The sequence below is a fragment of the Oncorhynchus clarkii genome, chromosome 20 (genome assembly GCF_045791955.1).
Source record: "Oncorhynchus clarkii lewisi isolate Uvic-CL-2024 chromosome 20, UVic_Ocla_1.0, whole genome shotgun sequence".
NCBI classification, from domain to species: Eukaryota; Metazoa; Chordata; class Actinopteri; order Salmoniformes; family Salmonidae; genus Oncorhynchus; species Oncorhynchus clarkii.
The window spans coordinates 68,943,087-68,955,141 of record NC_092166.1 but is presented as its reverse complement, the minus strand read 5'-3'; the positions used below and the strand labels follow the sequence as shown (position 1 = coordinate 68,955,141).

Here is a 12,055-nt window from a genome sequence, read left to right as displayed (position 1 = left end):
AATCAAAAACGCAGAATACTTTGGTGGGCGTGTTCCTTTCTTGTGACGCTAGACTAAGCTGAGAGTCCGCGCTCATTGGCTATTCAGGAGAGAGACGAAGGCGCTTAAATACGCAGCCTGCGTTGAAGGACTGAAACATTACGAAACTAACATTTAGCAAATAAGTTGTTGATCTTCAAGGTGAATCCAAACCCCGCTATATTTGACCTATTGTTAACATTTGTATATATTGTGAAATACATGCATAGGCCAATCATGACCTAGCTAGTTAGGTCATTAACCAGCGTTGGCTAGTTAGCTTAGAACAAGCTCAGCTAATGCTTGCTAGTTTTTAAGGTTAGACCAAAACGCCATTCACGTGCTAGTGCCCACTACTAGTCAAATGTTTGTTGTAGCTGCTTGAACTTGAGATAATCAGTCTTACTAGAGACCACCCCTCCCAGCCACCGTGCTTCTATGTCTGCGTTGCTTGCTGTTTGGGCTTTTCTGCTCAGTTTCTGTATAAGCACTTTGACGTCTGCTGATGCAAAAAGGGCTTTATAAATACATTTGATTGATTAATCCAGTACAGTAGCCAGCAAACTAGCTCGAATGTCAGCTAGTTATGTTAGGAGTTAATTTTGCACTTGCAAATAAAACACCGGATTCAACTATATTCAACTAGTTGGCTAGTTTAATCAGGAGTCTTATTGCTGGGATTGAACAAAACATGTGTGCACACCCTGGGGTAGGGCCTTGGGGAAACACGGGTCTTCTTGTCAACTGTGTTTATGTGTTTCAGGCACCATGCAGTCCAGGCGATGGTTTGGAGGGGCTGGGTTTAGCTTTGCAGATGACCAGGTCACAGAGACGTTGTCCCAGGCCATCCGAGGCACAGGAGAAGAGCTGGACCGAGAGCCAGACACTGGGGTGCTGTTTGGCAGCCTACGTGGGAGCGTGGTAGGCCTCCGGTATTATACTGGCGTGGTAAGTAGCTATCTACCAAAAGGTAATGAAAAACTTGCTAAATCCATGAATCTTAAGTTGGTCCAAGAGTTTGTCCTGACCAGTCCTGGCTTTAGGCTAACTAACTTCTTACTAGTTTTACTTTAACTTATGCGTCACGAATAGGCCTTGAGAATGAATGACCCTATTATGTGTGTATAGGTGAACAAAGGGGAGATGGTGTCTCTGGTGCGTCAGCCTCAGAACCCATACGACTGTAATGCGGTGATGGTGGCTAACGTCTATGGCAGTCAGGTGGGGCACATCAAACGAGAGCTAGCCGTGTTGTTGGCTAACATCATGGACAACAACTTGGCCAGGGTGGAAGGGTGAGTGAGTGAGTGTGTGTGAGAGCAGGGCTGACAGTGTCCATGGGTCCTGTCATAGTTCATGTAGAGGTCCATGGATCAGTGTTTATAACTGATATGCAGCTGTGTGTGTACAAGCCAAGGTAATGAACTGTTTTGTGTGTGTTTAGGGTGGTGCCGCTCGGGGTGACAAACCAGTTCACCATGTCTGTAGTTCTGTCCTTCTGGGGGAGAGAGGAGAACAGAGATGCAGTGTTGAGGCAGATAACTTCCCGCAGCTTCAAACTGCAGAGTGGGCCTACAGGTACACACACACACATATGCTGACACAGGTACACTCATAGCCTCCTCCTGGGCAATCTCTTGTCTCACTGTGTGTGTGTGTGTGTGTGTGTGTGTCATTTGGGAATGGATTCATGTGTGTAGATGGTTCTAGAGGTCTGCCCAGGAAGAGTGTCCTACTGACTGCAGAAGAGGTATTATACTTCCAACCATCTGCTTCCCAAATAGCACCCTATTCCCTATTTAGTGCACTACTTTTGACCGGGACCCATGGGGCTCTTGTCAAAAGTAGTTCACTATGTACGGAAAATGGTGCATTTTGATCAGACACAATACACTTAAAAACAAATAGGCTTAGGCTACGTACAGTATAAAGATGTACACCAAGATATTGAAAATTATGATTACCTACGTCTGGGTTGTCGTATCACGCCGTTTCCTCCCCTCTCCTGCAGTTGAAGAATGCATTTGACAATTTATTTGAAAACCTGATGGAGGATAAGATTGGAGAGAGAGAGGCAGTGGAGGTGAGTGCATGTATACTTGTGTGTTTTTAAGAGAAGCGGGAGAGTGTGGAGAGTCAGGAATGGAGGGCCTCTTGAGTGGCGCAGCGGTCTTGCGGCATCACTACAGCCTGGGGTTCAAGCCCAACTGGCCGTGACCAGGAGTCCCATAGGGTGGCGCACAATTGGCCCAGCGTCATATGGGTTAGGGGAGGGTTTGGCTGGTGGGGGGCTTTACTTGGCTCATTACACTATACAGACTCCTTGTGGTGCGCCGGGCGCCTGCAGGCTGTCTTCCGTCGTCAGTTGAACAGTGTTTCCTCCGACACATTGGTGCAGCTGGCTTCCGGGTTTAATCGTGTGGGTGTTAAGAAGCGCGCTTTGGGGGCCTCCCGAGTGATGCAGTGGTCTAAGGCACTGCATCGCAGTGCTAGCTGTGCCACTAGAGATCCTGGTCGAGTCCAGGCTCTGTCGCACCCGACCGCGACCGGGAGACCCATGGGGCGGCGCACTATTGGTCCAGCGTCGTCCGGGTTAGTTGAGGGTTTGGCCGGCAGGGATGTCCTTGTCCCATTGCGCTCTAGCAACTCCTGTGGTGGGCCGGGCGCATGCACGCTGACACGGTCGCCAGGTGTACTGTGTTTCCTCCGTCATGTTGGTGTGGCTGGCTTCTGGTTTAAGCTGGCATTGTGTCAAGAAGCAGTGCGGTTGGGTTGTGTTTCTGAGGACGCACGGCTGTCGACCTTCGCCTCTCCCGAGTCCGTACAGGAGTTGCAGCGATGAGACAAGACTGTAACTACTAATTGGAGACTGTGAAAAAGGATAAATAAAAATGGTAAAAATTATAATAAAAAGAACGCTTTGGCGGGTCATTTTTCGGAAGACACGACTCGACCTTCCCCTCTCCTGAGCCCGTTATGGAGCTGAAAATTCTTGACATTTTCTGGATTGACTGACCTTCATGTGGCTATTTTAAGAATCTCAAATTTAAAATATATTTTAAATTGTTTTAACACTTTTTTGATTACTACATGATTCCATATGTGTTATTTCATAGTTTTGATGTCTTCACTATTATTCTACATAGTAAATAGTACAAATAAAGACAAACCCCTGCAATGAGTAGGTGTGTCCAAACTTTTGACTGGTACTGTGTGTACACACCCACACACACACTACTGTTCAAAAGTTTGGGGTTACCTAGAAATGTCCTTGATTTTGAAAGAAAAGCACATTTTCTTTGTCCATTTAAAATAACCTCAAATTGATCAGAAATACAGTATAGACATTGTTAATGTTTTAAAGTTGCTGATAATGGGCCTCTGTACGCATATGTAGATATTCCATTACAAATCAGCCATTTCCAGCTGCAGCAGTCATTTACAGCATTAACAATGTCTACACTGTATTTCTAACCAATTTGATGTTATTTTAATGGACAAAACATTTGCTTTTCTTTCAAAAACAAGGATATTTCTAAGTGACCCTAACATTTTGAACTCCAGTGTGTGTGTGTGTGTGTGTATATATATATATATATATATATATATATATATATATATATATATATATATGTATGTATATATATATGTATGTATATATATATATATATGTATGTATATATATATATATATATGTATGTATATATATATATATATGTATGTATATATATATATATATGTATATATATATATATATATATATATATATATATATATACATACACACACAGGAAGGAGGAGGTTGAAATCGGAATAGACTCATGGCTGTTTGTGTGTGTATCTTTCGATCTACAGGCAGTGTGTACTCCGCTGCTGCCCCACCAGAAGCAGGCTCTGAGCTGGATGTGTGTGTGTGAAAACAACGCTGCGCTGCCCCACTTCTGGGAGGTTAAGGGGGAACTGTTCTATAACACACTCACACACTCCTCTGTTAGAGAGAGACCGCAGAGGGTCCGGGGCGGCATACTGGCTGACGACATGGGACTGGTGAGACGAACACACACACTGATTTCTGACCATGTACAGTACATGAACACACACACACCCTTCACCATCACCACTGTGGTTTGTGTTTTCAGGGGAAAACGTTGACCACCATCGCTCTGATCCTCTCCAACTTCCACCACGGGAAACCTCTGTGTGAACCGGTAAGTGTTATGATCTGAAGTGGGCTTCCTTCGTGGCTGCTGATTGGTGAAAGGATTAGGTGATAGATTTGTCACTGTCATGTCTGTTCAGATCAGGGTTGGGGGGGGCGGGGTCAATTCCATTTTAATTTCTCCAGTCAATTCAAAAAGTAAACCCAATTTCAAGTTCTTTTTCATTAATTGACCCCAACACTGGTTCAGATCAGCTGTCGTAAAGTGAAAAGATGACAGCCTCTGTGCGTAGATTTCTGAATGTCCTGTCAGTGAGCTGTGTCTCTATATGTCTCTGTAGGAGAAGTCTTCCCCTGAACCTAAGGCCTCTACCACCGCAAGGAAAAACCCTGAAGGTGAGTGTGTGTGCTCAGACATTTCAGGTGCCTGCTCCTCTCTCACTGATGTTGACTCCGCTTTCTCTCTCTCTCTGTCTCTCTGTCTCTTGTCTATCTCTCTCGCTCAGGGAAGAGTGGCGACGGGGATCAGGCAGAAGTGTCTGTGGCTCCCGCTGGTCACTCCCCTTGTATGAGGTAGGTTAGAGCCTTAGCACATAGCTCTCTGCTTGCGTATGTTATCACCTCTGGTTTCTGTCAGGACAAATTGTGTGTGTGTGTTTCAGAGCCAATCAGGCTGAAACCCAGGTGGTGTGTGTGGAGTCAGTGGACTTGGTGCAAGAGGATGTAGTGGAGGATGGAGACGAGGACTGGGTGTCTGAAAAGAAAGGTAGAAGTCCCTAATATACACACTACTACTATTTGTGTGAGGACATGCAGACTCAGCTGAACTAATATATCTGTCCTTCACCACACAGTGAAGGGAAGGCCACAGGGAGGCAAAGCCAAGGCCACCACAACAAAGAAAGGTAAATTGGCTGTGTGCGTGATTTTGTCCCTCCTGATGCCATGTATATGTGGTGGTCTGTGCTGCAATAAAATCTGTCCTTTCAGCTGCTAAGACCAAAGGGAAAGCAGTCAGCACCTCAAGAAAAGGTAAGACAGCCGTCTTTACAAGTACTGGCATTTAGGATTTGAAACATAGTTTGCGTGCAACACTAGGCTTGGCATGCAAAACTGGGTGGTGTGTGTGTGTCTAGGGGGTGCTGTGTTGGAGGACCTGGACTTTGCAGCAGCACTGAGTGGGTTAACAAAGGGAGCTCCTCAGAAAAAGAGTGTCGGTGAGTTCAGTGGTCAATATATGGTGGATATATTATATTGCTCTGCCATGCATCATTGATATACTGATGATCTGTGAGAAAGCTACACGCATCCCCACCCATTTGATGACTGCATTATTTGGTGTGTGTGTGAGTTAAGGTAAAAGTGTAGTTTCGCCGGTGGAAGCTGCCTCTTCCCAGAGCACAGACGACCCAGCAGCCAGAGCCACTCTCATCATCTGCCCCTTATCGGTACTCAGCAACTGGCTGGTGAGAACACATTATTTTGCACATTCGTGCACACACATAAACAGTCAGTCAGTCAAACGGTCAGTCACTCTCACACACACTAGCATGTTAACTTGTGTTGTAGGACCAGTTGGATCAACATGTGCGAGCGGACGTCAAGCTGAATGTGTATCTGTACTATGGCTCGGAACGCAACAGGGACACACACTTCCTGTCCTCGCAGCACATGGTCCTCACCACCTACAACGTGCTTTCTGCTGACTACTCGGTGAGTGGAGGGTGGGTGTGTGTGTGTGTTATCGCTCTTGATTTGGGACTGGTAAACTCTCTTTCACTCACTGCTCTCTGTCTCTGTCTCTCTGTCTCAGGGCAGTGCTAGTCCCCTCCATACAGTGAGCTGGTTGAGAGTGGTCTTGGACGAGGGCCATATTATCAGAAACCCAAACACCCAGCAGAGCAAGGCTGTACTCAAATTAAACACACAGAGACGCTGGATACTCACAGGTACTAGCCACACACACACACACACACACACACTGCTAGTGGATAATGTCAACTGCTGACATAGAACATGTGAAGAGCTCAGTGTCATTTGTGTCCAGGCACTCCCATCCAGAACAACCTGAGGGATCTGTGGATGCTGGTGGCTTTTCTGCGTCTGAAGCCGTTCGACGTGAGAGAGTGGTGGAACAGAGTCATACAGAGACCTGTCACACAGGGGGACAAGACGGGCCTGCAGTCAGTACACGCGTGCGCGCACACAACAGCGAGAGAGTCATTCACAGTCATGCTAGCTTGACTGACTGGCTGGCTGACTCATGGTTTTTAGAACCCTCCTGCTAAAGCGACAACTGATCTCGACTACAGCATCTCACATTTGTAACAATGGCTGTGTTTATGTTTTCACTGGCTGCCAAAGCTGACAACTCAAATGTGTGTGTTTGACCCGGCGTGTGTGTTTAGGAATCTGCAGGCTCTGGTGAAGTGTGTCACGCTGCGTCGTACGAAGACCAGCCGTGTGTGTGGTCGGCCTCTGGTCTCTCTACCGGAGAGGAGTGTCAGAATAGAGGAAGTGGAGCTGACACAGAAGGAGAGGGAGGAATACGAGCTGGCACGCACAGAGGGACGCACCACCATCAGCAGGTGTGGCTGTGTGTGTTTATACCTGTGTGTGGCCGTGTGTGTTTATACCTGTGTGTGGCCGTGTGTGTTTATACCTGTGTGTGGCCATGTGTGTTGTCACCTGTGTGTGTGTGTCTAGGTACGTTGCAGAGGGGACCGTCCTCAGGAACTACGCAGATGTTCTGGCTATCCTAGTCAGGCTGAGACAGTTCTGCTGCCACCCTGGCCTACTGGGAAAGACCACTACACACACAGGTAACACACATATATGGGTAAAGTGTGTGTATACACATACATTTTGTAACTTTTGTAGCATATTGTTTTGTTGGTATTTTAAATAAGCCACATACCATTCTAATGAACCCCCTCCCCGACACCCTCTCCCCCACCCATCCCCCCTCGCCAGGTGTGGTAGCTGTGACTCCTGCAGAGTTGAGAGAGCGTCTGATAATGAAACTGAGGCTGGTGCTGGGCACTGGCTCTGATGAAGAGTGTGCTGTATGTCTGGACTCTGTTCGTCTGCCCGTCATCACACACTGTGCACATGTCTACTGCAGACCCTGCATCGCAGAGGTCATACGCAGTGAGCAGGTAGTTAACTACATACACGCTATGTCTCTCTTGCTCTCTCGCGCTCGCTCGCTCGCTGCAGGCATTGACCAGGTACACTTATTGTGTGTGTGTGTAGGAGCAGGCACGGTGCCCTCTGTGCAGAGGCCAGATCAAGGCCAGTGAACTAGTGGAGTTCCCTCTGGAGGAGGAGGAGGAGGAGAGTAACCTCTTGGAGAACTGGAGGAGCAGCTCCAAGGTAACATAGACACACCTGGAGGACCACTTCTGGGGTATATTAATTTGTGCAAACTAGCAATACATTTATTGGAAACGTTCAGGTAGTCCCTCCCTGTTTGGACCGTTGTTGTGCCTATAAACATTTTGTGTATACATACATGCATATACATACTTACTTACTAACTAACTAATTAACTGTCAAAAGTTTTAGAATACCTACTCATTCAAAGGTTTTTCTTTACTATTTTCTACATTGTAGAATAATAGTGAAGACATCAAATCTATGAAGTAACACACATGGAATCATGTAAGCAAATAAGTGTTAAACAAGTCAAAAAATATTTTATATTTGAGATTCTTCAAATAGCCACCCTTTGCTTTGATGACAGCTTTGCACACTCTTGGCATTCTCTCAACCATGAGGTAGTCACCTGGAATGCATTTAAATTAATAGATGTGCCTTGTGAAAAGTTAATGTGTGGAATTTCTTTCCTTCTTAATGCGTTTGATCCAATCAGTTGTGTTGTGACAAGGTAGGGGGGTATACAGAAGATAGTGCTATTTGGTAAAATACCAAGTCCATATTATGGCAAGAACAGCTCAAATAAGCAAAGAGAAATGACAGTCCATCATTATTTTAAGACATGGTCAGTCAATATGGAAAATTTCAAGTACTTTGATGTTTCCTCGAGCAGTCGCAAAAACCTTCAAGCGATATGATGATCTGACTCTCATGAGGTCCGCCACAGGAATGGAAGAGGATACGTTCATTAGAGTTACCAGCCTCAGAAATTGCAGCCCAAATAAATGCTTCACAGAATCAACTGTTCAGAGGAGACAGTAAATCAGGCTTTCATGGTTGAATTGCTGCAAAGAAACCTCTACTGAAGGACACCAGTAAGAAGAGACTTGCTTGGGCCAAGAAACACGAGCAATGGACATTCGACTGGTGGAAGTCTGTCCTTTGGTCTGTTGAGTCCAAATTTTAGATTTTTTGTTCCAACCACCGTGTCTTTGAGACACAGTATCGGTGAACGGATGATCTCCACATGTATATTTCCCACCGTAAAGCATCGAGGAGGGGGTGTTATGTTGTGGGGGTGCTTTGCTGATGACACTGATTTATTTCGAATTTAAGGCACAGTTAACCAGCATGGCTACCACAGCATTCTGCAGCGATACGTCATCCCATCTGGTTTGGGCTTAGTGGGACCATCATTTGTTTTTCAACAGGACAATGACCCAACACACTTCCTGGCTGTGTAAGGGCTATTTGACCAAGAAGGAGAGTGATGGAGTGCTGCATCAGATGATCTGGCCTCCACAATCATTCGTCCTCAACCAAATTGAGATGGTTTGGGATTGGTCGGATCACAGAATGAAGGAAAAGCAGCCAACAAGTACTCAGCAGCATAGTACTCCAAGACTGTTGGAAAAGCATTCCAGATGAAGCTGGTTGAGAGAATGCCAAGAGTGTACAAAGCTGTCCAGGCAAAAGGTGGCTATTTGAAGTATCTCAAATATAAAATATATTGATTTGTTTAACACTTTTTTGCTTACTACATGATTCCCTATGTGTTATTTCATAGTTTTGATGTCTTCACTATTATTCTACAATGTAGAAAACAGTAAAAATGAAGAAAAACCCTTGAATGAGTAGGTGTTGTAAAACTTTTGACTGGTTTTGTGTATGTGTGTACGCATACATACACAGTGGCAAGAAAAGTATGTGAACTCTTTGGAATTACCTGGACTTCTGCATAAATTGGTCATAAACTTGGATCTGATCTTCATCTAAGTCACAACAATAGACAAACAGTCTGCTCAAACAATTGTACGTTTTCATGTCTTTATTGAACACACCGTGTAAACATTCACAGTGCAGGGTGGGAAAAGTATGTGAACCCGGTCAGGAGGAATTTTGGACCATTCCTCTTTACAAAACTGTTTCAGTTCAGCAATATTCTTGGGATGTCTGGTGTGAACCGCTCTCTTGGGGTCATGCCAGCATCTCAATCGGGTTGAGGTCAGGACTGACTGGGCCACTCCAGAAGGTCTATTTTCTTCTGTTCAAGCCATTCTGTTGTTGATTTACTTCTGTATTTTGGGTCGTTGTCCTGTTGCATCACCCAACTTCTGTTGAGCTTCAATTGGCAGACAGATAGCCTTACATTCTCCTGCAAAATATCTTGATAAACTTGGGAATTTCAGTTTTCCATCAATGATAGCAAGCTGTCCAGGCCCTGAAGCTTCAAAGCAGCTCCAAACCATGATAGTGTTTTACGTATCGTAGACTCGGCAACAGAGATGTTAGCATTTTCCAGAGACTTCTGTAAGTCTTTAGCTGACACTAGGATTCTTCATAACCTCCTTGAGCATTCTGCACTGTGCTCGTGCTGTCATCTTTGCAGGACGGCCACTCCTAGGGAGAGTAGCAACAGTGCTGAACTTTCTCCATTTATAGACTATTTGTTTTATCGTGAACTGATGAACATCAAGGCTTTTAGAGATACTTTTGTAACCCTTTCCAGCTTTATGCAAGTCAACAATTCTTAATCTTACGTCTTCTGAGATCTATTTTGTTCGAGGCATTTTTCACATCAGGCAATGCTTGTGATTATCAAATTAACATTTTGTGAGATTTTATAGGGCAGGGCAGCTCTGACCAACGTCTCCAATCTTGTCTCAATGATTGGACTCCAGGTTAGCTGCCTCCTGACTCCAATTAGCTTTAGGAGAAGTCATTAGCCTAGGGGTTCACATACTTTTTCCAACCTACACTGTGAATGTTTAAATTATGTATTCAATATAGACAAGACAAATACACACACGCACACATATATATTATTGTGTATAATTGATTTATTACTATGTTCATAGAATCTGTACTCCTGTTGAATGGTTTTCATGTGCTATAAGATGTGATGGCTTCTAGCTACTGTAAGACACCCCCTGATCAACAAACGGTGTGTCTAGGTGGAGGCTCTAATGTCTAGCTTGCTCAGACTGCGCAGTGAGGACGACAGCATCAGGAGTCTAGTTGTCTCTCAGTTCACACGCTTCCTCACTATTCTGGAGATTCCACTCAGGTAACATGTACACACACACACACACACACACACAGAACACTTAAAAATATATTTTACCCCGGATCACTCTCTCACGCTCTGCCTCTAGGGAGGAGGGTTTCAAGTTTGTACGTCTGGACGGCACTATGAGCCAGAAAAGGCGGGCTCAGGTCATTCAGGAGTTCCAGAGCGACGCCCCTGGCAGCCCATTGATCATGCTGCTGTCACTCAAAGCCGGAGGGGTGGGGATAAACCTCAGCGCTGCATCCCGCGTCTTCCTCATGGACCCAGTAAGTGTTTCAACTGTTCAGTAATCTACACTTTCCTCACACACAGACATACATGTACACACTCTGACATTTGTGTGTCCACAGGCATGGAACCCAGCAGCAGAGGACCAGTGTGTGGACCGGTGTCACCGCCTCGGCCAGAAGAGAGATGTTGTCATCACTAAGGTCAGAGGTTACATGGCTGCGGGTTGTGTGTAATGTAGTCACTAAAGTGTGTAGTTTTATCATGGACACAGAGGCAGAAGCGGTGTGTGTGTGTGTGTGTGTGTGTGTGTGTACATACAAATATTTATTGTGTGTGTAGTTCATAGTGAAGGGCTCCGTGGAGGAGAACATGGTGAAGATTCAGAGGCAGAAGCAGGATCTGGTGGAGAAGGCTTTTGGCACCAAGAACCACAGTGAGAGGAAGACGTCACGTGTTGATGAAATCCGAGCCCTGATGGAGCTGTAGATGCCAGCACTAAAAACAGCAATTATTTTGAACAGAGCCCTCTCTGGCAGGCCAACATTGTTGTCTTTTAAGTTTAGAGGTAATGTTCTCCCAACTGTGGGACCAAACACACACACACTGCCCATTGTTTAGAGCAGTACTGCATGTGTGGGAATAAAGAATCTGTGACAAACCATACATTAGTCTTTTTAATTTGTTTTTGGTCCTAAATTTCCCCACAAAGGGAAATTCATAGCTCAGGGTTCAAACCTCTGTAAAACATCCTCTAGGAGTCTAGGGAATGGGTGAGACATGAGTTTACTGTAGACTTGACTAACTTGCTTTACTTTACAGAGCAGAGGAATATATGAGGATAAAAGGATGTGTGTCACAGGTGTAATTCCTAATAAAACTCAGATTAGAAATAATCTTGACCATTCTGTTTGCGTCCCTTTTTTGTCCAACTGTCATGTTGTTATACCAAACCAGCAGAATGCACACTGGCATGCAGGCTAGATGGTATTTAACACTAATAGCCAATGTTTGTGTCCCGAATGGCACCCTATATAGTGCACTACTTTTGACCAGGGCCCATAGTTGATGCACATTTTGGGGGGAATTTCTCTGGGCTGTTTGCCTATAACCAGAGAATGTTCACTACTGTAGTTCTAAACAGAAGTAATGGTCACAGACTAAATGGAAACCATTTATTTATGAGACAATAGGACTAACCT

General features: G+C 45.1%; 1 protein-coding gene across 1 annotated transcript; it reads left to right on the top strand.

Moving 5' to 3' along the window:
* Positions 1-68: 68 nt before the first annotated feature.
* LOC139376804 (helicase-like transcription factor) lies at positions 69-11,755 on the top strand. The gene is made up of 26 exons (XM_071119737.1): positions 69-180; positions 782-966; positions 1,147-1,313; positions 1,463-1,596; positions 1,719-1,768; positions 2,030-2,101; positions 3,874-4,065; positions 4,158-4,226; positions 4,519-4,573; positions 4,684-4,750; positions 4,840-4,943; positions 5,032-5,082; positions 5,168-5,209; positions 5,314-5,394; positions 5,534-5,643; positions 5,747-5,890; positions 5,991-6,126; positions 6,225-6,360; positions 6,586-6,765; positions 6,884-6,999; positions 7,151-7,335; positions 7,433-7,552; positions 10,510-10,622; positions 10,711-10,891; positions 10,976-11,056; positions 11,196-11,755. The coding sequence occupies exons 2-26, from the start codon at positions 787-789 to the stop codon at positions 11,340-11,342; spliced, it is 2,913 nt and encodes a 970-aa protein (XP_070975838.1). The 5' UTR covers positions 69-180; positions 782-786; the 3' UTR covers positions 11,343-11,755.
* Positions 11,756-12,055: the final 300 nt, after the last annotated feature.

Bases quoted from the DNA above. Each gene is read 5' to 3' on its own strand.
- LOC139376804 (XM_071119737.1), top strand. From the start codon at position 787: ATGCAGTCCAGGCGATGGTTTGGAGGGGCTGGGTTTAGCTTTGCAGAT. The intron at 6,361-6,585 runs GTCAGTACACGC...GTGTGTGTTTAG, and splicing joins GGGGACAAGACGGGCCTGCA to GAATCTGCAGGCTCTGGTGA. The intron at 6,766-6,883 runs GTGTGGCTGTGT...GTGTGTGTCTAG, and splicing joins GGACGCACCACCATCAGCAG to GTACGTTGCAGAGGGGACCG.